Source organism: Muntiacus reevesi, chromosome 8, assembly GCF_963930625.1.
Source record: "Muntiacus reevesi chromosome 8, mMunRee1.1, whole genome shotgun sequence".
In the NCBI taxonomy this organism is placed as follows: domain Eukaryota; kingdom Metazoa; phylum Chordata; class Mammalia; order Artiodactyla; family Cervidae; genus Muntiacus; species Muntiacus reevesi.
In genome coordinates this window covers 23,868,985-23,895,255 of record NC_089256.1, presented here as the reverse complement: position 1 = coordinate 23,895,255, position 26,271 = coordinate 23,868,985, and the positions used below count along the sequence as shown (strand labels likewise).

Here is a 26,271-nt window from a genome sequence, read left to right as displayed (position 1 = left end):
AGGTTAGCTTTTGGCTGGCACCCACTTGCTAGGATATCCTGGGTTGCGGATAACAGCAAGTCTGAGCTCTGTAGGGAGGCATTTGAGTACATCGTTAAGGGAACTGTCTAGTCGTGTGTGGGCTTTCCTAGCGGCTCAGTGGTACAGAATCTGCCTGACAATGAGGGAGATATACGTTCGGTCACTGGTCTGGAAGGATCCCACTTGTCAGGGGGAAAGTAAGCCACGTGCCCGAACTACCAAGCCTGCCAGCCTAGAGCTTGTGCTCTGCAATAAGACAAGCCACCACGGTGAGAAGCCTGCGCGCGAGGAAGAGTAGCCCCGCTTGCCACAAGTAGAGAAAGCCCACATGCGCAGTGAAGACCCAGTGCCACCAAAATAAACACGTAAAAATCTTTTTAAAACTGTATAGCTGCCAGTAAGGGAAAGTCAAATTAACACAGGAATTTTGTTTCAGGAGTGATGTTAGGGTAGCCTCTAGAGGAAGGTCAAGGTTACATTACTCGGTCCTCTTTTGATTATTACTGGGGGAGCCTGACACCTAGATGGGGGTGGGAAGACAGACCCTACACCACTCTTCACCGCTTGCTGCTGTAGCGGCTTTTGACAGATTCAGAGTGATTGTGTCTGAATCTTGGTGGGTGACAACCACCAGCAGGGAGAGGGGAGAAAATGGTCTGGCCGACTTCTTTTCAGGACCACGGGGATAGCTTACAGATGAGTTATCTGTGTCTGAACATACATAACCATCCATGTGTTTATTTTATAGCTTAAGACCCAATCATGGAACAGGATCTGATATGTTATTTTTACAAAAGAAATGATTCCTATGGAGGTAGCACCCACGTTTCACAAGCACATAGAGCACCGCGCGGTGACACACGGTCCCACCTGACATGCAAGAACCTGCCTGCTTCTCTTCCCAGTAACAGTCCAGTGACTCCTGGCCACACCTCTGGAGACCTGCACGCTGGGGCCTGTGTCCCGACCCTGGAGGCTGTCACTGCTGAGAGATCAGGCACCTGGCTGTGGTCTAGACCGCCCTCATGGTGACCCTTCCTGAGGGGCCTTGCGGGATGGAGTCCTCCTTGGAGCTAGCAAGCAGATCCGACAAGTCTCCCTGGGAAGCCCTTCCAGGCCATCTCCAAACTCAAGAGTCCAGCGGATGCTCCCTGCCCCAACCCTGTGCAGAGAGATGGGGCTGGTGGCCAGGCTACCTGCCCAGCTCACCTGTTCGCTGGCATGGAGGTGCCAGCACAAAGTCATACCCAGGATACGTTACAAACACTTCAAATTCAGAGATCAGCCTTAATACCTATGTTTTAGAAATACATGTCTTTTTCATCCCTAAAATTATCAAAACTTTATATTAAAAATATAAAAATCCTCATATAAAGTTTGCATCTACACAAGTTGGCCCATTAGCCTCTTTGCAAGGTGTTTTCAACCGCAGACACTCCCGGGCCCTGAGTGCTGAGCCGTGCCCACCGGGAACCCGTCAGCTAGAGCACCGACCCTGCGACGATGTTTGGTGCCTGCCACAGAGCAAGCCCGGTGCTGGGGTTCCGGCTCTCCGGGCGGCTGCCCCCAGCGGTGGCGGTCCCTCCTCACCCAGCGTCCCAACCAGAGCCATGGGGTGTGGCCCTAGGCCAGCGGCCCGTCCGCGTGCCCAGGCCCGCCCCCGAGCAGGTGCAGACTGTCATCGTCGTCCTCGGACGCGTCTGCCTCCTCCTCGCTGCCCGGCGGCTCTGAGGGCCGCTTCAGGCCCCGCTGCTTCGAGACGGCCAGCGCATACTGCAGGTTGTAGCGGTTCCAGTCGCAGCTGTGAGGACACATGGGACTTGTATGTCAGTGAGACCGATACGGGGGCCCTTTGTGCCCAGGTCTGACAACATGGGGAGCAGCCCTGGCTGGACCAGCTGTCGACAGGGAAAGCCCCCCTGCCCCCGCCCCCCGAGAGACATCACATACAGTTTGGAGACATCGTCCAAGTGGCGCTGGATGCTCTTCTGAAGGAACTGGACCACCGGCAGCAGCGTTCCCACTCTGGAAAGAGACGATCCTCAGTGTGGGCCGCTGCCTGAGGTCCCTGGGACCCACTCCATGCTGTCCCCAGGTAAAGGCTGCCACCCCCACCCCAACCAGCGGACCCAGTGACCAGACTCCACAGTGAGCAGGCAGGGTGTACCTGGACTTCAGCTTCTGTCCATGCACCATGAGCAGTTTCTGAGTCCATATGAGGTAGAATTCTAGATGGCGAGATACTTCAAAGGACGAAGCTAAAAATTCCAGCACCTTCTCCACGTACAAGTCGGGCAGGGAGGAGCTTATGACCTCGACTGTGAGGGAAGGACAGCCACACTCAGACCGCAAAGACCCCGTCAGGAGAGACGCTCTCACAGCTCGTGGCCTCTGCACATGTAGAACCCACCAGCACGTGTGAACGCCGGCCCCTGCCCCACCCTGCTCCTCCAGCCCAGGCTCACTCTCATCCCAGGGCACCGCCTCCAGGGTCTCCTGCAGCAGCTTCCTCTCGTTGAGCCGGAAGGCCAGGAGGATGGCCCTGGTGAAGTCCCGCTGGCGCAGTACCGCCCGGATCCGCGCAGGGGTGACACTGGTGTCCAGCTCGAAGGGGTCAAAGAGCATCTGGGCGTCCAGGGAGTAAATGAGGAGCCCCTCGGTGGTAGTTGCTGCCCAGCAGCGCCCTGGAACAATAAGCAGACTTGAGAAAGGCTTCCTGAACATTTATTTCCACTTTCCCCCTTTTTTTGAAGAACAGGTCCTGAACACATCTGGGACCCCGAGTGCAAGTGTGGAGGGAGCCTGGGGATGCTGGCCCCTCAAGAAGGGGAGCCTGGGGATGCTGGCCCCTCAAGAAGGGGTGCCTGGGGCTCTGTGAACCCCAGCCCCTGAGACCCTGTCCTGTTCCGCCCCCGCCGGACACTCCAGGGGTTGGGGCGGGCAGGGGCGAGGCCCGAGAGGGCCACCACCTTGGGGATTGGGGAAGTGGGGGAGCCGCCTGCTTCCGTGCCCCCGCGCCAGGCACGTCTGCAGCCACAGCTGCCCTCCAGCAAGGACACAGATGACATCTGACCCCAGGGGGACTGCGGTGCCCAGAGCCAGCCCTGGGAGCAGGGTGACAGGCCCAGAAGCCCTTTGGGACCAAGCCCACCTCTCGCACCCTGAGAACCCGAAGCCCAGGGCTCACCGGTGGGGGAGAAGCGGAGTGAAGTCACCCTGATTTCAGGTTTGAAGTGCCGGGAGCTCATGTCACCTGGAAACAGAGATTCCCCCTACTGACAGCGCTGCACACGCCTCACCACCCCCCACAAAGGGAGGCCCACGCTGAGAGCCTCAGGTACTGCTTCACGGGTTGCCGGCGGCCTCCACAGGCAAGCCCTCAGTGTGCACACTCCTGTGGGCTCGGGCCCAGCCTAGAGCAGCCCCCCTGCTCCTAGGGAAAGCCCCGGCCAGCCCAGGGCTGCCAGGCAGGTAGTTTCAGGCCCCGCACTCCTGACACAAGGCTTCCCCTCTGGCCACCTGGGGGCAGGAACTAGGAGCAAGGCACAGGGCTGGGCACCAGCCAGACGTCCAGCTGATCACAGGGGCCACCCAGGCCAGGCTCCTACACGTCAATCACTATAGTCTCGACAAGAGAGCAACGTGGCTGTCAGCCAGGAAAGCAGCCGGGGAGAGGACGGCCTGCTGTGGCTTGACCGCGGGACACGAGAGAACCCCCTGCTCACCTTTCTTCACGCCCGGCAGTGGGATGGCGACCCCGCCCTCCTCCGCAGCATCTTGGTCAATGAGTGCCAGGTTGCCGAACTCCGTCATTTTCCTTCGGTTCAAAAATTCCTGAAGGGTGAAATCCAGACGTCCCACTGTGGCAGGCGGGGAGGGTGCACTCATGTGCCCCACCTCCCCCTGCGCCACCAACACGGGGCCCAGTCCTGCCTGGAACCCACACGGGACACGGGGAGCCCGAGACAAGACAGCCCGGGGCCCACAGTCAGGCCTGTGGAAGGCATGTTCTCGTAACTCAATGGCTGAACAGAGGGTGCGCGTGAGCCCGCGAGGGAGATGCACATCGGGAGTCTCTGCCGCCACCGGCCTCGGCCTGTCCTGGGGACATGATGAGGACACCCCAGCCCCGACACCTCGGAGGGGTGGGCTGCGGCCACACGGAGAAGCCCCTCACCTGGCACAAGGGCCAGGACGCGTGAACCCAGGCAAGCACACCTGTCTGGAGGGTCCCCAGGTTACCTGTGGGGCCAGGGTGTGAGGAGACCTCCAGGTGAGGCCGGACATCTCTGGGGACCACAGAGCCGGGGGATCCCACTCGGGGATCCCCTGGGCCCTGCAGCACCCCTGGAGCTCACTCACCTCCATGGCATCCAGAGACAGGTTGCAGGAGATCTCGAACTTCTTCCTGAGAATCTGCTCCCTGACGTGATAGATGCACACGAACTTGGACATCCCTCCCGCCAGGATGCTCTGGCCGTCCGCGGAGTAGCACAGAGTGGTGAAGGCCCTGGGCAGAGGGCGTGCAGGCTTAGTCACTACCCAGAGGGCAAATGGCCCCCACCCCCTCTAGGGCTCCTGCCCAAACCCTGCAGCCCCGTCACCCGGCTCCCTGCGGGCAGCATGACCCCTGGAGAAGGTCAAGGACCGCGGGGCTGCGTCAGGGCGCTTCCACCTGAAGTCAGCACGGAGACAGGTCAGTCCGCCTACCACCCCCACAGCGGCTACGTACAGGACCAGAGCTCAGGCCTGCGCTGCCCTGGCTGGCTCCCAGGACTTGAGATGGCAACCTGGGGTTTGGCCAAGGATTCTCAGCTATGACACAAAGAGCTCAAGTGACCAAAAAAAAAAAAACACAAACAAGTGGGCCTTCGTCACAATTAAAATCGTTTGTGCTTCACATTAACGCCCCCGAGAGAAAGTGGAGAGAAGCCACAGGGGGAGGAGGTATCTGCAGATTGTGTATTTGATGAGGCCTCGTATCTCGAGTCTGCAGACAGCCCCCACACGGATGGCCCATCAGCTGACAAGCAGATGCCCAGAAAGACCAGTGCGCCGGGGACGCCAAGCCCTAGGCATGGCTACACTGCCCCACCCCTCAGCGCAGCTGTGACTGTTAAACAGAGTAAAGAGCACTGCTCATGATGTGGGGAGACTGGAAGCCACTGCCCTGGGTGGGTGTAAACAGTGCAGGCTCTTTGAAAAATGGCCTGCGGGGCAGTAGACTGCCAGGGATGCACCCCTGAACCTGATAACAGGACCCACAAACACGCATCCTCAGGGTGTGAGGACATGGACACCTATCAACCCACATGGACCCTAGGACAACCCGCTCCCTCTGGGGTCCCAGCCAGGGAGCCCCCAGGCTCTGGGACACGCCCTGCCGGGCACTCACTTCCCCTTGGCTGAGTGCTTGGCGGTGATCTTGTCCAGCTCCTTCCGACCCGTCTTGAGGTCGTGCCTGCCCTCAATGGAGCCCGTCTGCACCGCATTCTCGGGGTCCCAGAAGGTGATCTGTGAGTTCAGTGTGGCCACGGCCAGCTCGGCACCATCAGGGCGAAAGGTCACGGCCAGAGCTAAGAAGAGACGTGTAATCAGGGCTACGGAAAACCCTGGGCTCCAGCCCTTGGGCCACTCTGCCCTGCGCTTAGCCTGGCACCCTGAGGGTCTGGGGATTGCAGGACCCACATAAGCATGACCGAGCCGGGCAGCCTGGTGACAGAGTCCGGGCAGGAGGCGCCACATGGAGGCCATGGGCAGGCTAGAAACAGACTAGTTGGAGGCAGGCTCAGTACAGGGGCCCCAGGAAGATGCAGGGCCCAACGGCTAAAAGCCTGAATGAGAGCCGTGTAAGGTAGCAGGAAGCCTAGACCACCGCAGACTGAGGGCCCCGGGGCCGACGGCTGGGTTCTGTGAAGGCTGGGCACGGGCGGGTGGTGGGGTCAGGCCTCGCTCCCGGGAATGGGAGGGAAGCCTGCTGCAGCAGGACCCTCGCTAGCTCGCTCACTCTGCTGGGGCGCCTGATGCCAAGCCACACGACTGGGCTGCCAACCGCAACAGCCCATGAAACTCTGGGGCCGCCAGTCCTGACAGCCCATGCGCTTGGGTCCCTGGGTTTATCCAAGCACGTGACTGAGACTGGGCCTTCCCCCGGGTGCCACTCACCGTCAGAGGTGAGGGCCAGCGTCTCTGTGGTCCTCCAGCTGTCCGCCATGTCCCACAGACGCACCGTCCTGTCCCAGGAGGCGCTGGCCAGGACCGACTTCATGGGGTTAAAACACAGTCCGCTGATGGGCCCCTCATGGCCGGACAAAACCTGTGGCCAATCAGAAGAGAGCTCTGAGGACCTGAGACCCTTGGGGGCCCTCCACCCTGGGGCCGGACTCGCCTGCTGGATGCTGGTGTGCAGAGGCCGCGGCCCCTGGGCTGGGGGTGAGGGAACCCCACCTTGGTAGGGCCAGGGAGTGGAGCTTGCCAGGAAACATGTGTAAATGGTGCCACCTGTGCCAGACGTGACCCTGTCCCTCACCCGTATCGCGTCAGCAAGGCCCCCTCCCCACAGCCTGGCCCCTCCCAGACTTGGGGCCCTTACATCAAGGAGTCGGCCCGTCTGCATAGACCAGATGAAGACCTCGAAAGAGTCCTGTGCCCCAGCAGAGACGATCTCCCCGCTCGAGTCCACAGCCACGCAGGAGAACTGGGTGGGGCGCGGGGATGTGAAGGTGCGGAAGTTCCGGTACCTGTGGGAGGACGGCCCAGTTGGGGCAGTTCCGGGGCCGCACGCCCTCACCCGTGTCTTCCTGACAAGCTCCGACCCTTTGACCTTGCTCTCACAGCCCAGAGCTCAGGGGGAGCCTACAGAGCCAAGGTCCCCACAGGAAGTCACCTGTGAAGATCGAAGGCGCGCACAGTCCCATCCATGGAGGAGGTCACGATGACGTAGCCGGTGGTGGTGAAGGTCACGCCGGTGACTCCACTTGAGTGCTCCGTGAAAGTGACAAAGCAGAAGCCGCTGAGGGTGTTCCACACCTTGACCTGTGCAGGGAGGCCACGGCTCAGGACAGCCCACGTGGGTGCCCCGGTCAGTGAGGACTAGGGGATGCAGGGGGGCCTCCCACGTCAGAGCAGCTGCTGGCAGCACAGACCCAAGCCGTGTACAGAAAATCAAGTCAGGAAGGGAAACAGACGCTGTAAGGCTCTTCATTCTGACCCCGGAGAGCCTGTGAATGGCTTCTCAGGAGCGCGGGTGGGGCCCTGCTATCGGGGCCAGGCCATCAGTGTGGGACCCCCTCAGCCAGTCAGCAGAACAGAGACAGGAGGGGGACCCCCCACCCAGACGGGACGCAGCCAGCGCACCTTGCCATCGTCCCCGCCGGTCACGATGTACTGCCCGTCGGGGGAGTAGGCCAGGGACACCATGCTGTTGAAGTGGCCCTGCTGCTTGAGCACGTAGGACTCGCTCTGCCATTCCCACACCAGCAGCTGGCCCAGGCCTGCGGGGTGCACAGGACTGCTCGTGACCCCCGTTTCCCGTCTGGGCCTGGACACAGGGACCCAGAGCGGACCCAGAGCCAGCCTCCCACATCGCCTCCAGAGGCCGGAGCCACAGGCTAAGAGTTCCAGGCAGCAACGGGACTCAGGACTCAGAGAAGCCTTTGTTCTCAAGGTTTCATCGGCTGCTTCTTCACAGTGAGCCAGCAGCCTGCCAGGCTGGCCCCGGAGCCTCAGGAGCGGGGTGGGGCAGGGCAGGAGAGGCAGCCTCTCCCGGGGAGGAGGAGCTCCACTTGGGCCCTCAAACACCCAGGCACCAACCTGAGCACCCGAAGGCGATCCAGTCCCCAGAGCTGTTGATGGCGACAGACGCAACCCTCTGATCTGAGATGCTGGGGAGACACATGGGACCTGGTCAGCACAGCAAGGCCTCCATCCCACCCCAGGGTGGCTGCACGAGCCAGGACGGGGCCATGTCTCCTGGCTGGCAGCACCCACCTCCTCCCCGGCCGGGTACTGTGTTTACTTCACTCAGAACAGAAAACCCAGAGTTTCTGTACCCCATGTTCAAACACTAGGAGCTTTGTGGCTTCGTGAAACCAACACTAAGGTTTCCTCCACATTCCAAAGATACAGGAGGGAAAACGAAAACAAGAACAACATGACCTGCACACACCTCCCCGTGACTCGGGGTGGGAGCGGCACGTCTGAGATGGAGGGTGGCACAGCACCCCAAACCCCTCCAACCCAGGATGGAGGGGGGGGATGGGTGTCCTGGGAAGCCAACAATGCAGCTGGTCAGGCCTCCCGGTCCTTCCACAGCCCTCGGTCCTGGCAGGCATGGTGTGGCTTCCACCCACCCTGCCTGCCTGGCAGACGGAGAGCACATGTGTACACACGACCACACACACAAGTATATGACTGCACACACACGTACATGACTGTACACACGTGTACACAACAGCACACACAGGTGCACGATCACATACACACACAGATAAACGACTGCACACACATATGTACACAACTGCACACACACACAGGTACACGAGCACACACACACACACACACAGGTACATGATCACATATACAGACAGGTACATGACCGACACACACAGATAGATGACCGCACACACATGTGTACACAACTGCACACACACACAGGTACACGATCGCACACACACACAGGTACATGATCACATATACACACAGGTACATGACCGACACACACGGATAGACTACTGCACACACATGTGTACACAACTGCACACACACACAGCTACATGAGCACACACACACACACTGGTACACGATCGCATATACACACAGGTACATGACCGCACACACACAGGTAGACAACCGCATATACATACACACATGTACACAACTGCACACACACACAGGTACATGACCGCACACACACAGGTACATGATCACATATACACACAGGTACATGACCGACACACACGGATAGACGACCGCACACACATGTGTACACAACTGCACACACATACAGCTACATGAGCACACACACACACACTGGTACACGATCGCATATACACACAGGTACATGACCGCACACACACAGGTAGACAACCGCATACACATACACACGTGTACACAACTGCACACACACACAGGTACACGATCGCACACACACACAGGTACATGATCACATATACACACAGGTACATGACCGACACACACGGATAGACGACCGCACACACATGTGTACACAACTGCACACACACACAGCTACATGAGCACACACACACACACTGGTACACGATCGCATATACACACAGGTACATGACCGCACACACACAGGTAGACAACCGCATATACATACACACATGTACACAACTGCACACACACACAGGTACATGACCGCACACACACAGGTACATGATCACATATACACACAGGTACATGACCGACACACACGGATAGACGACCGCACACACACATGTACACAACTGCACACACACACACAGGTATATGACCGCAGAGACACAGGTACACAATCGCATATATACATAGGTTCACGATCGCACACATGCAGGTACATGACCACCCACACAGAGGTACACGACCACACAAACACAGGTAGATGACTGCACACACACGTGTACACAACTGCACGCACACACAGGTACACGACCGCACACACACATGTACACAACTGCGCACACACAGCAGAGGCGCTGACCTCAGCGAGTGGATGAGGTTGAACTCTGGGAGCTCGTGAAGGTGGAAGATTCCAGAAGCAAAACCAGTGACTAAGAGGTGAACCTTCTTGTGATATGTAGCAGCTGTCAGATTGTTAAAATCTCCTTCTTTGTTGAAAAAGTACCTAAACAGATAGGGACACAAGAACTGTGGGAGAAGGACCAGAGAGCCCGGCTGGTCCCACACACTCACCCCAGCCTCCACCCCGGACCCCCAGGGCAGGCGGAGACCCCAGCTCCCCAGGGCAGGCGGAGGACAGCAGGTTGGTGCTGCCCTGCAGTGCCACCGGTCCTCACCCCCCGCCCCGGTACAGGACGGGCACCTACTTGGCCAGCCGTGAGTACTTCACTTTCCCCTGCTGCTCCTCCGCGGCCGGTGTGGCCTTCCCACGGATGGTGGTCTCCCTCTCTGCCCCCTCCTCCTCCTCTTCCTCCTCCTCCTCCCTCTGCAGCAGGTCTGCCTTCCAGCCTGTGGGGGCCTTCAGCCTCAGGTCCTCAGGAAGGGTGTCGCACTGCCACACGCACAGGGCGCCGTCCTGGCTGAGCGTATACAGCTGCAGAGGAAGACGTGTGAGCCTGGGTGGGTTCCCCAGCCCCCAGCCCACACCCACCCAGACCACGGGGACAAGAATGTGGCCCCGTGCTGCTGAAGCTTGTCTGACTGCCATGGCCCCCCATGTCCCAGAGGAGGGCCCAGCACCCCGCTCGAGGCTGCGATGGGGACGTACATCCAGGCTGCTGGCCTCGAAGAAGCAGGCCACGATGGCATCCTTGTGTCCCCCCAGAGCGTAGTAGATGAGGTTGTCCCAGCGCTCGGCCCCAAACACCCATGTGGACATGTCTCTGCTCCCGACTGCAAAGCACCTAGGGGACAGGGGGTCACAGCTCAGCCTGGGTTCACAGGTGTCCACCTTCCACAGTGTCCCCGGGGCACAGGGGTGACGCCTGAGGTTGGCTCGGGTCTGCGTCCACCCTGGGTGAAGGCTGGGTCCACCTGTGCTTCTCCCAGGGCCAGGAGCCTCACCGCACCTGTGTCGCTGCCCCTCATTGCAAAAGTCTCTTGTGGGGATGGCCCAGGGGAGCCCAAGGACTGACCACTGAGCCCAACGGAGGGCTGCCTGGGGGACCCTGTGCCTCCCATCTCCCTGACCCCAATCAGAACGAACTGTGCTCGTGGCAGGAGGAGAGCCAGAAGTGGGCCCAGGCCATGCAGAAGGGCACGACCTCCTAGCTGTGACAGCCCACAGCCCACCAGCGTCTCCCACAGACACAGTGTGAGCCTGGGGCTGTGTTTCTGCATTGAAGCCCAGAGAACATGGGAATAGTTGGCCTGACCTACAAAGTGGCAGCCGCCTCCAGCCGTGCCCTCCGCTCCCTCCCACCCCCGGAAGCAGGGCAGCAGACACAGCCCCTGGGACACCTTTGGGGACAGTTTGGGGAGGGCACTGCCCGGGCAGCTGACTGGGAGATGCTGCCAGCACTCCCGCCACCCACGGCTGCTCTGGAAGCTGCGCACGCTGGCTCAGGCGGTCCTCACTCTGGGCCATGCTTCGCTCTGCTCTCCAGTGACCAGGGCCGGGCAGACCTGACTCAGACTCAAGAGCCAGGCCTGTGTCCAACCCACCCGTGAGGCTTGTGAGAGGCCATGTGAAAGAGAGCCAGGGACATGACAAGTCACCCCACGTGATGAGACACTGTTCACAGGTGCCCTCTCCAGCCCCTCCTATGTCCAGCACCCCTGCCTCACCGGGAATCGTCTGTCCAGTCAATGCACGTGGTCTCGTCATACGGCCCAAAGTAGGTTTTGTCCAGGACGAATGCGTTGAATTCCCGCTTCCTCCCAGGGGCGTGGTACATCTGAGCAAGGTTGCCTTTCGTGACGACGAATTTCCTGCCGTGGAAATGGGTGTCGTCAACATCCGACACCAGGGCAGGTCCTGAGCCCAGTTCAGAGCTCCGGAGACGGCATGTCTCCTGCCGCGAGGCCAGCTTCCCACGGGAGGCAAACCTGGGGCCCTAACCTTCACCCTGCCTCTCACCGGCCCTGAGTCCCCTCTCCTCTGGGTGGACACTCGGAGAAGAAGTGGACAGACTCTAGGTCACACCACACTTCTGCCCTGGAGCAGATGCCCCTTCAGGCCCTCTCACCAGCCTGGGAGGTGGTCGCCAAGGTCAGGACAAACTCGAACGGCCCCGGCCCAGGACGCCCTCTACTGGGTTTCAGAGTGTGGACATGGAGCCGGGGCTCACAGCTGACCACTGGAGCACCTCCTCCCCAACATGGCCAGGTTGGCCCAGGTGTGAGCAGCCCGAGATCGAGCCCCCTTTCCTGCAGTCCAAGAACAGGCCAGGTCTGGCCACATCATCCTCATGGTGGACGTCGGGGCAAGGGGCCAGTGCCACCCAACACCATGGCTCCTTCATGGCTCAGGGGCCGTCTGCAGCTGGGATGGTGGGCCACCCGAGCCCACCACATGAGTAATGCAGCTCCACGGCTCCCACCCCGCCCGCAGATGTGTACCTGCCATCGGGGGAGAAGGAGACGCTGTGCACAGCACCCTTGAAGTGGAAGTGGTGCAGCACAGACCGGCAGACCAGGCTGACCAGCAGCGCATTGCCCCCTGAGGGAAGGGAGAGCAGAGTGAGGCTCCGCACACGGCACGCACGCACCAGGCCTTGAAGGCAGGCCCTGGGCCCTGCGGTGTGGGCAGCACACCGCCAGGGAGGATGCCCCACATGCCTAACCCGAGGCCCACCCAGGCCCAGACACAGAAGCCGCTGAGGCAGTGGAGGGACTGTGCGGGCCTCGATACCCAAGGGTCTCAGTGGTGGCCTCTAGTCATCTGGACACCCCCACACCTGCCCCCCCAGTCAAGGCAGTTACCTTCATCAACAATGATGGCCAGGCGGCCGTCCGGGGACAGCCCCACACACTTGATGTTGTAGCGAGTGGCCAGGGGCAGGGTGTTGGACTTGTTGCTGGGAGACAAAAACCAGAGCTGAGCCACTACGCTCGTGACATTGGGCAAGGGACAGGAGGCGGGGGCAGGCCAGCCTGGACCAGCAGCCCTCACCCCTGCACAAAACACATAAAAACCTTAAAAATGGGTTTTGAACATGTCAGTTCTGCTTCTAGGGCCTCATCCCAAAATGACTGTATGCAAACATACAGTCAGGAAACTGGAAACGACTGAGCTGCCCAATAAGAGGGTAAGCCCAGGGACAGCACACCCAGTAAGGCCTTCTGCAGGAATGTAAAAATGTGGAGTCATGGAAAACTAAGTAAAGATAAATAACCACTGGATCACACTCTAATTCTGTCCTCTATCATATCACTTTCCAGTTCTTCTTCAGCAGCCGTGAGGCCTCGACCTTGGAGTGCCCCTGCCACATGTCACTTAAACAGCTGACACCAGCAATGACCTGCGAGGAACTGGCCCTGCACTTTAGGAAACAACTCACAAGCAAGTACTACGGCCCCATTTTATAGATGCAAAAACTGAGGCATGCAGAGATCCAGGCAGCCTCTGCCACAGGAGGGTCTCACCCAGGCCACACACATCTGAGAAGACAGGAACAGAGTCACGTGCGTGCTCAGTGGAGACAGAGTGAACCTAAGCGTGCTGGCTAGGCAGCAGTCCAGGGCTGGTCCCATGCCCAGGCATCCTCTACCAGATATTTCAGCCAAGTGATGCAACCTCAGTACACAGGGTCCAGCGGAGAGGTTAGAAGGGAGGAACCAGGACCCCTACAGCCAGTCCCACTGCTGAACCATCGGCACTACGTGAATCCGCAGGCCCCTCTTGGGCTGTCTTAAGTAAAAGGTATGCTTTAGACAGGTGAGGAAAACACTTTTTACCTGCAAACCACAAGGATCACTATTGCTAAGATCATTTTAGCATACTTACTTTTTCAAGTCGAACACAGTAACTCTGTTTCCCACAGGGCTGATAACTGAATTCCCATCACAGGTAAAATTTAAGTTTCCACACCGATAGACTGTCCCCAGCAAATTTGAAAACTGAAAAGAAAACAAAACTGTCTTTATTATGTAAAGAAAATACAACTCTTGGAAACGACGAAGCGAGGCTTCTGGTCAAGGAGATGATGGTGCAGACTCTCCAGGCTCCCTCATTATTCCCGGGGTCCCTCGAGCCAACCCCCTCCTCCCAGGACAGTTCCTGGGCACCTCTCAATCCAGCCCCGAGCAGGAGAGAATACATAAGCCCAGTCCCCAGGGTCTCTGAGCTTCTGCTGGGGTGGACAAAGGGCAGGATCAGCGTAGGGTAGCCTCCAGATAGGAGGTGTCTGCTGGAGGGCGGGGAGGACAGGACCTGTGCTGCAGGAAGAGAACTGCGGACGGAACAGCCTTCCGACTGCATGTAGGGTTCAAGGCTTCCTGAACAGCTGGCAGAAAGCTTCCTAGCCTGCTGGCAGCCCATCCGTTCAATCATTCATTCAACCATCAACCACCTGCAGGTCCCACGACCTGCGTGTGGGCCACTGAGACAGGAGGAATCTCCAAGGAGCATCTGGAGCTGCAGGCGGGCAGGGTTCTGGGAACCCCAAGAGGCTACGGGGACTGGAGAGCTGGGGATGGAAGGCACCCCGAGAGGAGTTGGATGGGGGAGGTTGGGGTCACAGTGGGGGAGCATTCTAAGCAGGAAGACCAGATTGGGTAGGGGCAGCGTGTGTGTGAGGTGGACCTGAGGAAGCTCCCGCCGAGGCTAGGGCCAGGCCAAGCCTGGGACGTGAGGAGCTGGGACCTGACAGAGAGAGAAAGGCTGGAAACAACAAACCTGCGGAGGAACAGCCTTCAGGGCAGTGGCAGCAGCGGGCAGGGCCGCGCAAACGCTCACAGCTTCAGACACACAGGTGGCCCGCTGTGCCAAGGGGCCCGAGACGCGGGGAAGATGCAGAAGCGCGTCCGGTGAGCTCGGCACCCGGCTCCCGCCCTCTGCCCCCGCGTCCTCTCCACGGCGCGAGCTGCGGAGCCTGGGAACCAGGGCTTCCGTCCGGGCTGGCTTCCGCTGCCCCGCTCGGATCTCGGCGTGACCCTCCCTCAGCACTCCGCTCTTTTCGTCTGCGCGCCCGCTCCGTCCCAGTCCGGGGCTCTGAGGCCCCAGGCCGGGCCTCTCTCAGGCTGCCGGGTGAGGAGCAAGTCGGTGGTGCCTGACCCAGTGAACCCAGGCCCAGCTCCCTGGCCCCGAGGGAGCAGTCTCGAGGAGCGACTCTATCCGGACCCCCTCACCACCCCTGGCCCGCGCTCACCCTGTAAGCGAACTTCATCCCGGCAGCCACACGTGTGTTGCTTGCTCTCTGCGCCCCGCCCCTCGGCCCGCAGCAAGCACTTCCGGGATGGGAGCGCGGTCACACGCCATAGCGCCCCTCGAGGCCTGGAGGAGCAGCGCCGCCCGAGCTTGGGTCCCAGCCAGCCGGCCCCGCCCCAAGGGTGGCTTCCTGGCTGCAGGTCCAGCCCCGGAGGTGAAGCCCCACCCACCGACCCCGCCCCCAAGCGCGGGTTCTTTGCAGCCAGCACGGTCCCAAGGTGGAGTCCCAGCCCGCGGCTCCGCACCCCCCAGGTCAGGCTCAGGTCCTCTTGGGCTTGGGGTGGGTTGCCCGGCTGCTTTGACAAACCATTCCAGCACCATGGAGGGTGAGATCCGATCCGATCGTCCGATCCTACGCTTATTTGTTTAAAAGCTCTAGATCATTAAGTAGGGGCCAAAACAGCAAGACTAAGTAAATGGAAAACCTTTTCTGAAGAAAATAAATTGTATTAGTGAAGCTTCCAAATATGACAGAGGCAGTCACCTTGTCAGACTGTTGTTCAGGGGCTAAGTCGTGTCCAAATGCGACTCAATGGACTGTAGCCCACTAGGCTTCTCTGTCCTCCACCATCTCCCAGAAATTGCTCAAAGTCATGTCCACTGAGTTGGTGATGCTATCTAATGGTCTCTTCCTCCACCACGCCTTCTCCTCCTGCCCTCAACCTTTCCCAGCATCAGGGTCTTTTCCATGAGTCAGCTCTTCGCAAAAGGAGGCCAAAACACTGGAGCTTCAGCTTCAGCATCAGTCCTTCCAATGAATATTCAGGATTGTTTTCCTTTAGGATTGACTGCATTGATGTCCTTGTAGTCTAAGAAGTCAAACTGTAGGATGGCACATATGTCTACAAAAAAACCTCAAAAACTCTCTAGACTCAGATGTCTTACTTCCAGTGTGCTATTGGGCAGTAAGGGGCTTCCCTGGTGGCTCAGCAGTAAAGACTCTACCTGCCACTGCAGCAGACACAGATTCCATCCCTGAGTCGGGAAGATCTCCTAGAGGAGGAAATGGTAACCTACCCCAGTATTCCTGCCTGAAAAATCCCATGGACTGAGGGGCCTGTCAGGTTATCCAGTCCACGGGGTCGCAAGAGTCAGAAACGAGTTAGCAACCAAACAACAATTGGGCAGTAAGTTGTGAGAAAGGACCCCTAATGCTACCCCCAAAATAATTAATGTTTAGTAGTCAGGAACAAGGATTAGGGAAAGAAGACAAGAATATTCTCTTTTTTTTTACACACTCAATTTTCACACACCACAGGATAAGAATGAAGTCCAAAACAGCAGGTTTCTTCTTAAAATGTGTATTTTCAGAATTATAATGCTTACATTTTAAACAGTCTTAATACAATGGCTTTAGTCTAACAATATATTACAGAATAATGTGAAAAATGACTTTCATAGTAAACTATGAAAATGGAGTTAATACCTGCAGTATCAAAGTCACCAACTTGTCACCTTTTCCAGCCGCTGAGCGCCAGCAAACCATCTTGACCACACTCAGGTCTTACAGCCTGGTGCACAGGGTGAATACATTTAGAGAAAGGGGCATTTTCATGAAAAATCAAATTTTAAAATCACATAGGATTTCTTTTAAAGATTACAGTTGACAATAAAACATTTAGATCAGGTTAGTTTGTTGTTTTATAAAAAGTAGTACAAGTTTTCATTTCATATACACACCTGGAGTGTTTAACTTCATTTTGTAACTCAGTTTTATTTTAAACACTACAGAATTGACTAGAAGCCTGTGTGTCTTTTCTCTGCCAACTCTGGGATACCCAGCCCCATCACCTAAGACCAGTATAGGAACCCAGTCCATGAGAGGCTGAGCTGATGGAGTTGCAGGTAGAAGTCATTTTCAGATTAAATACAAGAATTTCCACATTAAAACAAGAGTTATAATTTTTCCAGTCATAGGAGACCCTATGAAATTCACCAAAATTATAACTTATTTTCTTTTCCACTTGCTAATATTTACATCTTCCACAGATATCTGTAAAATGGCTGCATACTGTTTCTTAGGATGCACATTTGATACCTGGCTTTACATTTTTACCTACAAAACCAGCTTGTCTCAAACACATAAACCTTATTTTAAACACAACAAAAATTCAGTTACAGCCTTTTAGACTAAAAAAAAAGTTTTAGGTGACATTCTTCATTTATGTTAAAAAAATAACAACAGAGGTACCCGTGTAATTTAGACTGCAAAAGATCTTCTGGGTAATCAATGAGGAAAAATATAAACCTGTGATAAATTTCATGTCATTCAATTTTCAGACATAAGAAACCACCATGAATATTTTGTACTTCCACTTCATTTTTTCCCTTCTGAATATGTGTGTAATTAGAGAATTTCATAGTGGAATCAGAACCCAGTGCAAAAGTCAACTGGGTATCAGGAAGCACAGACCCACATCCCCCTCCGGAAGGTCACTCATGGAGGAGGGTGCCGTCCTGGACTCAAGGCTCACCATGCAGATGGGTGAGAAGCTTTTTCAACACAATAAAATCTCAAAGATCTCTTCATTCACTGGGCTTGACGGATCTGTAGGGTAATCATCGATTTTTACAATAAAACAAACTCATGTTAGAAACTGTAAACTACCATTAGATTCTGAACTTCTAATTTGCTTAGTTTATTAGCTTTAAACTGCACATACGGAAGGTAAATTTCTGAAAAATTTAATTAAATGTACCGGTATTTATCTTCTTTGTACATTTCTCCAGTTTCTATAAATGAAAACCAGGGGAGCAAGGATCACCACCTTCATTTGTTAAACAAGCCAGAAGACCATATACTAAAGAGACTGTGATGCTCTGCTCTCTGTTCATTTTGCCCTGTGCCTTCTAGCCCCCAGGCCACCAGGAGGTGACAACCAGGGACAGCGGTGGCTGCAGAAGCCTCCTTTTTCTCTAAGGCTCACACCTCTGAGGTTATTCATGAGGTCCCACCCTCTGCTGGACCGACTACACTCACTTGCATTAATCTGGTCAGGTTCAATTCCAAGCACACTTTCCCAATGAATTAAGAGTTCTCTATTTCATATGTACAAAAATACATCGCTTTGGAGAGCTGGAAAAGGTTTAATACATACAACACTTATTTACAAGCTGTGACTTTCACACCAATAAAAACAAACACACATTTATTTTGTCCTTGATTTTTGGTGCAACTTATACATAAACATCAGTTAGTATGTATTTTTAAAAATAATAAATCAACCATATGTACAATTAAATGTACAACCTAAAGCAAATTAACCCATTTGTATGGTATGACTGCCAAGTAGTAGGCAGCAGAGAGTAACAGTCCAAGACTCTCGCCCTCATACAACCAGACTAGAAATATGCTGAGAAGACCCCTCTAATCGTCATTTAAATGGAACCTCTTAATTTCTGAGACTTAAGGTGCAAAAGAAAAATACTGATTATACAGTAACAATTACATGTAGACTTGAAAGGTGAGAGAAAAACACAACATATTAACCCCCACATATAAAAGGATAATTAAAATAAATATATATTTAATTCCAAGTGCCTATGATACCTAATCCACATGGGGGAAAGGGTTCCAGAAACATTTATTCCTAAATTATTTCAGTGCCGAGTTGTTTCTTATGCCCTGGTCTAGTCTTTAAGTACCTTTAAAATGGCTCCAGCTGTCGGATGCTCCAGGCCCTCCCAGTCTGATGTCCCAAGGCACAGAAGGGGTTTTATTCCCTCCTCACCCCCAATCCCCCTGCCTAGAAAGGGAGTTATTCTAGGAAAGCACAACCAGATGATCTGGGGTAAAGGGCTGTGCTTTCCTCCTGAGGAGACATACAAGCCCACCTGGTCCAGAAACTGAGCAGCCAGAAAGGCATACGTGTCACTGAGAAGCCCACAGGGCCTGTGTGTGTCCATCTGAAAGACACCTGGGCTTCAGGCAGATGACAGGCTGCTCAGGCGAGTGGGCTCTAGAAAGCTCTTCAGGGAGCAGGGAGGAGGAGGGAGGGGGCAGGGCTCTGGGCAAACCTGGAGGACATCACGGGGCAGGGGTGAGAAAGTCAGTGGCCTCTGACACCCCGGGTGACAGGAAACCACCAGATGAGCACGGGGACTTCTCTGACGCTCCCACGGCCAGGCAGAGTCACACAAGGCAGGTAGAGCAAGAAGGCTACCATCGAGTCAGGGTCCTTCCAGCGCACACACACCCGGCCCGGGGACTGTGAGCCCTGTGCGTCATGTGACGCTGACTTCGAGAACGTGGTCGTCTTTGCTGGGGATGACCAGGACCTGCGTGCCCGCGCTCGAGTTGAAGGCCTGGCCGGGGGGCAGTGCTCGGAGCCGGGGCATGGGCAGGCCTTTATGCTCGCTGCTGGCAGCCGAGTGCACACTGCCCCTGCTCTTGACACTGCCGCTGTCCAGCTGGTCGTCCACGTGCTTGTCCACCGAGAGGCTGTCATTTTCTATCCAGCTATCTGCAAAACGAACAGTAAGTGAGACAGAGGCTGCTGTGCAGTGGCCTCTCCCCACCCTGGGGAGCTACCCGCCTCCCAAGCTGCCCTTCAAGGCACAAGGATGTCAAAAGCCACCACGCCTTTGGTGAGATCCCAGTACACAGGTCCTGGGTGGATCACCCTCAGGAGCAGGGGCCCAGGACAAGTGACCCTGACCAAGTATTTGGCATTCGAGCACCCGCGTTCCGAGTGTGGGGCTGTTGAACAGCATGGAGCTGCCACACACCCTGCACCGAGGGCATGCTGCATCCATTACCAAACAGGGTCCCTACCCGCATCCAGCTGTGAGGACTGTGCAGAGTGGTGGGGGAGGTACTTGAATAGCCTGACGTCGGGGAGCGGCAGGTAGCCCGCAAAGAGCGGCATCACCTCCATGTGGACACGGTGCGTGGCCTGAGCCGTCACGGGCATGGAGATGACTCCAGAGCTCTTCCCGCACACTGCCCAGTTGCTGCTGTTGTCTACAACTGAAACAAAGATGGAAAGCAGCGTGTTTACCCGGAAAGGGCCTCCAGGGTTCACACCAAAGGAAGAGGCAGCCAGTCCACGCTCCAGAGTGAAGTCCAGAAGTGGGGGTCTGTCCCATAGCTTGGTGCCCTGGAGCTGCATCTCAAAGAACACCTCTGAGAAAGGAAGGTACAGGCTGGCTATACGGGGGAAGATGGCTTCTTTCTCCTCACATTCGTGAGGGAGCAGAGTCAATGCTGCCTTGAAACCCCCTTGAAAATGCGGTGTAACCTCCCACCAGCACCGTAGAGGCGTCATCAGGAGTGAGGATGGGGTTGGGCGCTGACTCCTCTGTCACACTTGGTACTGACCAGTGCATCTGATCCCAGCACTGCCGCTCACATCAGCCCCAATGGTTGGGGAAGAAAAGGTACATGTGAAGCACGGAGCTCCTCTTCGGGAACCACGGGGAGGCTGCACACACGGCAGGCGCTGCTAGGGTCGCTGTGAGACTGTGACTGTGATGTAACTCAGTGCGAGTCAAACGCTGGACTGAGCAGTCACCCACGGGCATGTAGGGCAGGATCCTCGTCAGCTCAGCAAAGGCCGACAAGGAAGGAGGGGCAGCAGGGCGAGCTTCCTGCCGCTGAGGCCGCGGGAGCTTTGAGGATGTGCAGAGGCCAAAGCGACATCCGGGAGGGACACACTGGAGCAGCGGCTCTAGGAGCTGGTCCTCAGGGCACCCATGAGGGCACGTGTCCCGTCCTCACTGTGCTGGCATGCCCTCTGGTGGGAAACCCACAGGCCTGAGTGTTAGCCGGGGCCCCACTGGCACTCGGAGTAGAGGCCCCATGTTCTTCACCACTATAAACTCAAGGGGGAAAACTGCTGCTTCCAGTAAGGATGTTCTTCACGGAACAGTCAAAATCTAATTCATTCAACCATTTCGTACATGGCTTTTTTTTAACATTAATTCTGAGATGATCATACACTCAACAAGAAGTTGCAAAACAGTAGTGAGAGGTCCGTGCACCCACCACCCTGCCTCCTGTGCCAGGGGACACAGGCCCAGGCCCAGCACAGGTCACCGGGCACTCGGCTGGCAGCCCTCAGCAGCGAGCTCCTCAGTCTCAGGAATTTGGCAGAGGCCTTCTTAAAAATCAATGGCACAAGCCTGGTGCGTGGAAGAGGCTGCCCGTAGTACAGTTCGAAACTGACCAAAACTCAGCATCGTGAGAAACATGCATTTGCCACTGTGAGCGTGGGAGTGTCCCAACTCAGAGTGCCGTGATAAGCCCAGAACCAGTGTGAACGCGCGACTGTCAACAGCAAGAAGGGCCGACGTGCAGAGGATCCGCACAAGTCAGCAACCATGTTTCACAAATGCCCGAGGTGTGAGGGGAGGAACAGCGCCCGACTGAGAGCCTTTCCACATGCAGGACAGGGGAAAGCACCAAATGAGCTGCTCACACATCTCAGAGTCCAGCCGCAGCTGGCCTGTGAGAAACCGGCCTGTGTCAAGCATCGGTGGAAGGTCAGAGGAGTGGCCCAGTCCTCTGAAGGCTGTAACAAGAGTCCTCCTTTACCAACTACGAATCTACTCGGGACAGGAGGCTCCCATGTCCTCCACCAGACTGAACGCAGCACATGGGAAAAACTCAGGCACCTTCCGGGAGGCAGACACTGAAGAGATGTGAAGACAGCAAAACATCGTTCTTCTTGCTGTGTTTATTGTTTTGGAAAAAAGTTCTTTCTCAGGAGTACTATCATGTAATGGCTCTTCTAATATCTTAAAGGAAGTAAATGAAGACTTGCCTCCCTAACCATTTTTAGAGCATAAAGGGCCTGACACCAAAACCTGAGAATCCTACAGCAGCAGCCCAGGCCCCCGAGGAGGAGGGCTGTAGAGGGGCGTCTGGGAGGCGGGGAGGAGTAAAAGGGGTGAAAGGAGGCTGGAGGGAGAGGGTGGGAGATGAGCACAGGACACCCGGCCTGCTAAGCGAGGGGGGCCCTGCCTCACAGGCAGGGGACAGAGCAGCTCCAGGCACCGCTGCGCGCTCAGCCCCGAGCCCACAGCTGCTCCAACACCTCTCAGAGCAACAGCTCTGCAGGAACCAGGTTCCACACCCTGTGAGTCCAGGACCACATCGTACACTGGGACATTCAAACATGCTCTTTCAATTCTAGAATTTCTCTCTTCAGATGAGGGGCACTGCACGTTGTCAATGACAAGGCCGAACACAAGTCAAAGGAATGAAGCCTCCGGACCCACCTTCATACATCAGCTTTGTTGAAAAATACTCGTCAGATTCCGTCAGAGCTTCATCCTTATCCACCTCTAGGAGGTCCGAGAGCCGCGTGATGGACACGTCCAGGGAGCAGAGTGAGCCCGTCCTACAGTGCTCCATGCCCGGAGGCGGGGATATCTCCGCTCTCACGTTGTACAAGGTCTGGCCCAGAAAGGAGAGAGGGCAGAGGAGACAGTCAACAATCTGAACAACGGCTCTCTGAGGCCGTCACGGTGCTGCCTGCAGACTTGAAATTTTGAGAATGGACCAGAGGAGCAGCTGTGCATTCGCTCCCTCTGACTGACTGATTCCCTGTGGAGACCTGTCCTCAGGAAGTCCCACCCCAAGAGCCTTAAAATCTTCCTAATGTGAACATGGTCAAGCCTCTCAGGAGGAGGGAGGTTGGCCCGGTGACTCCGCACAGGCCTGTCACCAGGTCCCGGGCCAGCATCGTGCTTCATGAGCCTCTTCTCCCCACCAAAACACACTGACGTATCTGCCAGGGCTACTGTAAAGCAGGTTCCAGACCTGCCATGTCACCCTGGACAGTTCAGATGCATCACTAAAAGACACAACGCCATTACCACAACCAGTAAAATGAACAGAGTTCCTTGGAACTACCCCATATTAAGTCCATCCTCAACATTCTCCATGATGTTCCCTTCTCTGTGACCTTCCTACCTGACAGTCACACCTACTCACCCTTGCCCACCTCCCAGGACAAAGGCCCCAAACCTACACAGGGGACAAGAGCCTGCCCTCCACGTGCTGGCAGCCCCACTGCCACATGAGAGAATGGCCACACCAGCGGGGCAGGGGGAAGAGGCCCGGCCTAGGAAGCCCATAGCTGGAGCCCAGCCGTAACAAAGAATGGGGTCCTGACACACTCTCCAAAATGAACGAGCACTGGAAACATCATATCACGTGAAAACAGTCAAGTCTCGAGAAGATCACATTGAATGTGACTATCTTTGCACAGGTGAGGCTCAGGCACCCTGCTCTAGAGCGGGGTAGCTCAGGGCTGAGAAGAGGAGGAGGGGGGAGTGTGAATGGGCACAGACTTTCTTCTCGGAAGAATGAATACGATCGTGGTGCTGGTGGCCCAGCTCTTTCAATATACTAACTTCAGTGAAGCGAACACCCCAAATGGTGAACTTCATGGTGAAAGTGAAAGTGCTAGTCACTCAGTCGGGTCTGACTCTTTGTGACTTCATGGACTGTAGCCTGCCAGGCTTCTCCATCCACAGTATGGCCCAGGCAAGAACACTAGAGTGGGTTGCCATTTCCTTCTCCAGAGGGTCTTCCTGACCCAGGGCTCAAACCCAGATCTCCCACATTGCAGGTAGACTGTTTACCATCTGTACCACCAGGGAACTTCATGGTACAGAAATGAAACTTTAAAAAAAGAAAATAATAATTCCGTATTTCTGATTCTCAGAAATTTGAATTCTGAGTTTTGAAGAAGAAATTCTCAGTTTTGAAGAGAGCAATCCACCAGGTATTTTTCTCTGGCTTTTTTACTAAGCTTGTACAGTTCTAAGGGAAAATTCTTCCTATGCTCAATTTGAAAAGGAAGCAAAAAAGGCAAAAAAGTACCGGTGGAATCTGCTAATGAGTTCATCGTCACTGGCAGTAAGCAAACCACATTAAGTTTCTGCAGACTCTTCACCATGTGAATAATCTAATGCTCAACAGCTATCACCACATCAAAGGGGCATCTGCTTGTCCCAACAAAATGATGAACTACGCTAGTGGCTATGTTTAATTCTAAGGCCAATACGAACACTCAAGAAAACAGGTGGGTTTAGATAGTCTTTTGGTCAGAAGGAGGTATTAAAAAAACTGCTAATATCAAGAACTATGCGCACAAACACCTTCTTGAACAAAGGGTTGCTTGACAATCTCCGTCATTAAGAGAAGAAAACACCACAAAGTTGTGTACCCACATTCTGGTTACCTAACGCCAAACCCAATCATCTCACTAAACAAACATCACGCAACGGCCCTGACTCACCTAACTCCGGGCTGCTTTTAGCTCCACACCTAACGTGCAGGTTAAAGAAAACCTGCTTTCTTTTAAAAAACTAAGGGAGACAACAGGGAGGAGAGGCTGGAGTCCTTTCTCTGGAGATGTCACGCTCAGTGGGGGTCGTGCAGGAGGGCCCCAGGGGCAGACACGCCACCTGAGAGGACCAGGGCTCTAACCACAGCTGGCCGCTGCCCCCATGCCCCGAGTGCTGGCTCTTTTCCATGACAGGTTGCTTCATTATATTGGAAGATTTTGTCTGTCTGATTTTTAGAAGGTAAAGAATATGACATCACCTTCCATGTTTCCACCCCAGAACCCCACCAAAAAAACTAGGCAATACGTACAAAAAAATTTTCCACTTGAAATTCGTAGGTATAGGGCTTTAAGGAGATAGACAGCTGTTCTTCGGAAGCTGGGGAGAACCCGATGGAGAAGCGGCAGTGCAGAGACGGGGGAGGCTCCTGTGTCCACTTCAGCTCCCAGACAAAGAACACGGCCTGCCTGCTGTGGATGCACTGCAAGAGAGTCGGCTGTCACTGTGCGCACGCACACATGCACACGCAGGTACACACACTCTGCAGACGTCAGGGCAAGGGTGTGTGTGCCCCACCAGGCCAGGGGGAGGAAGTGGGAAGGCTGTCCCCAGGCCTGCTTCCTGACACACCTGGTGTGCTGCTGCAGCCCTGCCTCCCAGCACCTCCCGAGGCCCTGCCCCCAGACTGTCCGGAACTAGTCAAAGGGTTTGATTTCTTATGATTCCATATGCTTGACAGCACAGGGGTAAAGAATATCTCTTGGTACACAGTATCCCATACGTTTCCAAAGTGGGAAACGTCATCAAACAATTACAGGGACACCTTTACACCATGACAATTGCTATGATCTAGACTAAGTGAAGTGGGGAAAAGAACTGGAGCCACCTCTGGCATCAAGTCCACATCTGTAAGTGTGGACAGACTCAGGAAGCACTGAAGTGGGCCAAATGTGGGGAAAAGCCCTTTGAAAATGCTAGACATCAGATAAGAAAATCTTAAGAAAACCTTTGATCTTCTAAACACTCAGCACTGACTGTCTAAAAACATACACAACAAATGAACAGAAAGGCGGGGCCGGGATTCAGCCAGGCAGCATGAACACGAACATGACTCCTTTACGAAGCTACCCTGACACCCAAGAGCCCATCACTGGGCAAGGCAGCCTGTGACTGTGGGCAGGACGCAGCAGTCACTGTTGCTGGGGCGATGGCATCCATGCATCAGCATGAGACTCGAGGAAGAGCTTAGAGTAAATCTGTGCGTGGAGTCGGACAAGCGGAAGATTTAATTTTTCTAAAAACACAATCTGTTTCCTACTCTGTGCGATGTGCCCCTTGGCCCACAGAGAACCCTGAGCGTGCATGTCAGGGTGCTCCTCCTGGGTGGGCGCGTCCCACTACCACCTGCGTGGCTCTTCCCTGCACATGGTCAGCTCCATCAACGCCAGCACACTCTTATTCTCACTCTGCATTCTGCTGAGAGCTTACCTGTTCAGATTCCGTGTTTAGCGGTATTAGTCGCAGGTCAGTACTATCATGGGTGTCTACAAGACGACTATCTGACAGTTGAAAGTCAAGTTCTGACAAATTCTGGACACATACTTGAATGTACTTCCTAAAGAAGAAAGCAAGATCTTGATGTTTGAGAACTTTATTTTTTTTTCTGCATGTTTTTTTTTTCCTTTAATTTATTTACTTTAATCGGAGGCTGATTACTTTACAATAATGTAGTGGTTTTGCCATACATTGACATGAATCAGCCTGAGAACTTCATTAAATGCACTTTACCTGTGTTAAGAAGACACTGGGGCACTTTCCTGGTGGTCCAGTGGTTAAGACTCCACCTTCTAATGCTGGGGTGGGGGGGGGCGGGGGGAGGGGAAGGCTACGATCCCACATGC

General features: G+C 55.2%; 2 protein-coding genes across 3 annotated transcripts in view; both read right to left on the bottom strand.

Annotated features, from left to right (window-relative positions):
- Positions 1-739: 739 nt before the first annotated feature.
- PWP2 (PWP2 small subunit processome component) lies at positions 740-15,130 on the bottom strand. Of its 2 annotated transcripts, XM_065942363.1 has the most exons (21): positions 15,012-15,130; positions 13,649-13,761; positions 12,625-12,719; positions 12,262-12,361; positions 11,488-11,631; positions 10,469-10,604; positions 10,068-10,294; positions 9,722-9,865; positions 7,834-7,904; positions 7,378-7,514; positions 6,908-7,056; positions 6,614-6,761; positions 6,187-6,337; positions 5,417-5,597; positions 4,384-4,531; positions 3,747-3,855; positions 3,209-3,274; positions 2,487-2,705; positions 2,189-2,339; positions 1,972-2,046; positions 740-1,822 (listed from the first exon to the last, which is right to left on the bottom strand). In XM_065942363.1, the coding sequence occupies exons 1-21, from the start codon at positions 15,027-15,029 to the stop codon at positions 1,645-1,647; spliced, it is 2,760 nt and encodes a 919-aa protein (XP_065798435.1). In that variant the 5' UTR covers positions 15,030-15,130; the 3' UTR covers positions 740-1,644. The 2 variants fall into 2 exon arrangements, with proteins under 2 accessions (XP_065798435.1, XP_065798436.1); XM_065942364.1 differs by lacking the exons at positions 12,625-12,719; positions 15,012-15,130 and adding an exon at positions 14,540-14,908.
- A 1,225-nt stretch (positions 15,131-16,355) lies between these two features.
- Positions 16,356-26,271, bottom strand: part of TRAPPC10 (trafficking protein particle complex subunit 10) — a 73,734-nt gene continuing 63,818 nt past the window's right edge. The window contains exons 19-23 of the mRNA XM_065942706.1: positions 25,859-25,985; positions 24,681-24,851; positions 22,292-22,469; positions 19,845-20,039; positions 16,356-19,533 (exon numbers count right to left, since the gene is read on the bottom strand). Of these exons, the coding sequence (XP_065798778.1) occupies positions 19,295-19,533; positions 19,845-20,039; positions 22,292-22,469; positions 24,681-24,851; positions 25,859-25,985 (910 nt within the window). The 3' untranslated portion in view covers positions 16,356-19,294. The remainder of the gene's footprint in view (positions 19,534-19,844; positions 20,040-22,291; positions 22,470-24,680; positions 24,852-25,858; positions 25,986-26,271) is intronic.

Bases quoted from the DNA above. Each gene is read 5' to 3' on its own strand.
- PWP2 (XM_065942363.1), bottom strand. The intron at 12,362-12,624 runs GTAACTGCCTTG...CCCTTCCCTCAG, and splicing joins GGCCATCATTGTTGATGAAG to GGGGCAATGCGCTGCTGGTC. The intron at 9,866-10,067 runs GTAGGTGCCCGT...CTATCTGTTTAG, and splicing joins AAGTACTCACGGCTGGCCAA to GTACTTTTTCAACAAAGAAG.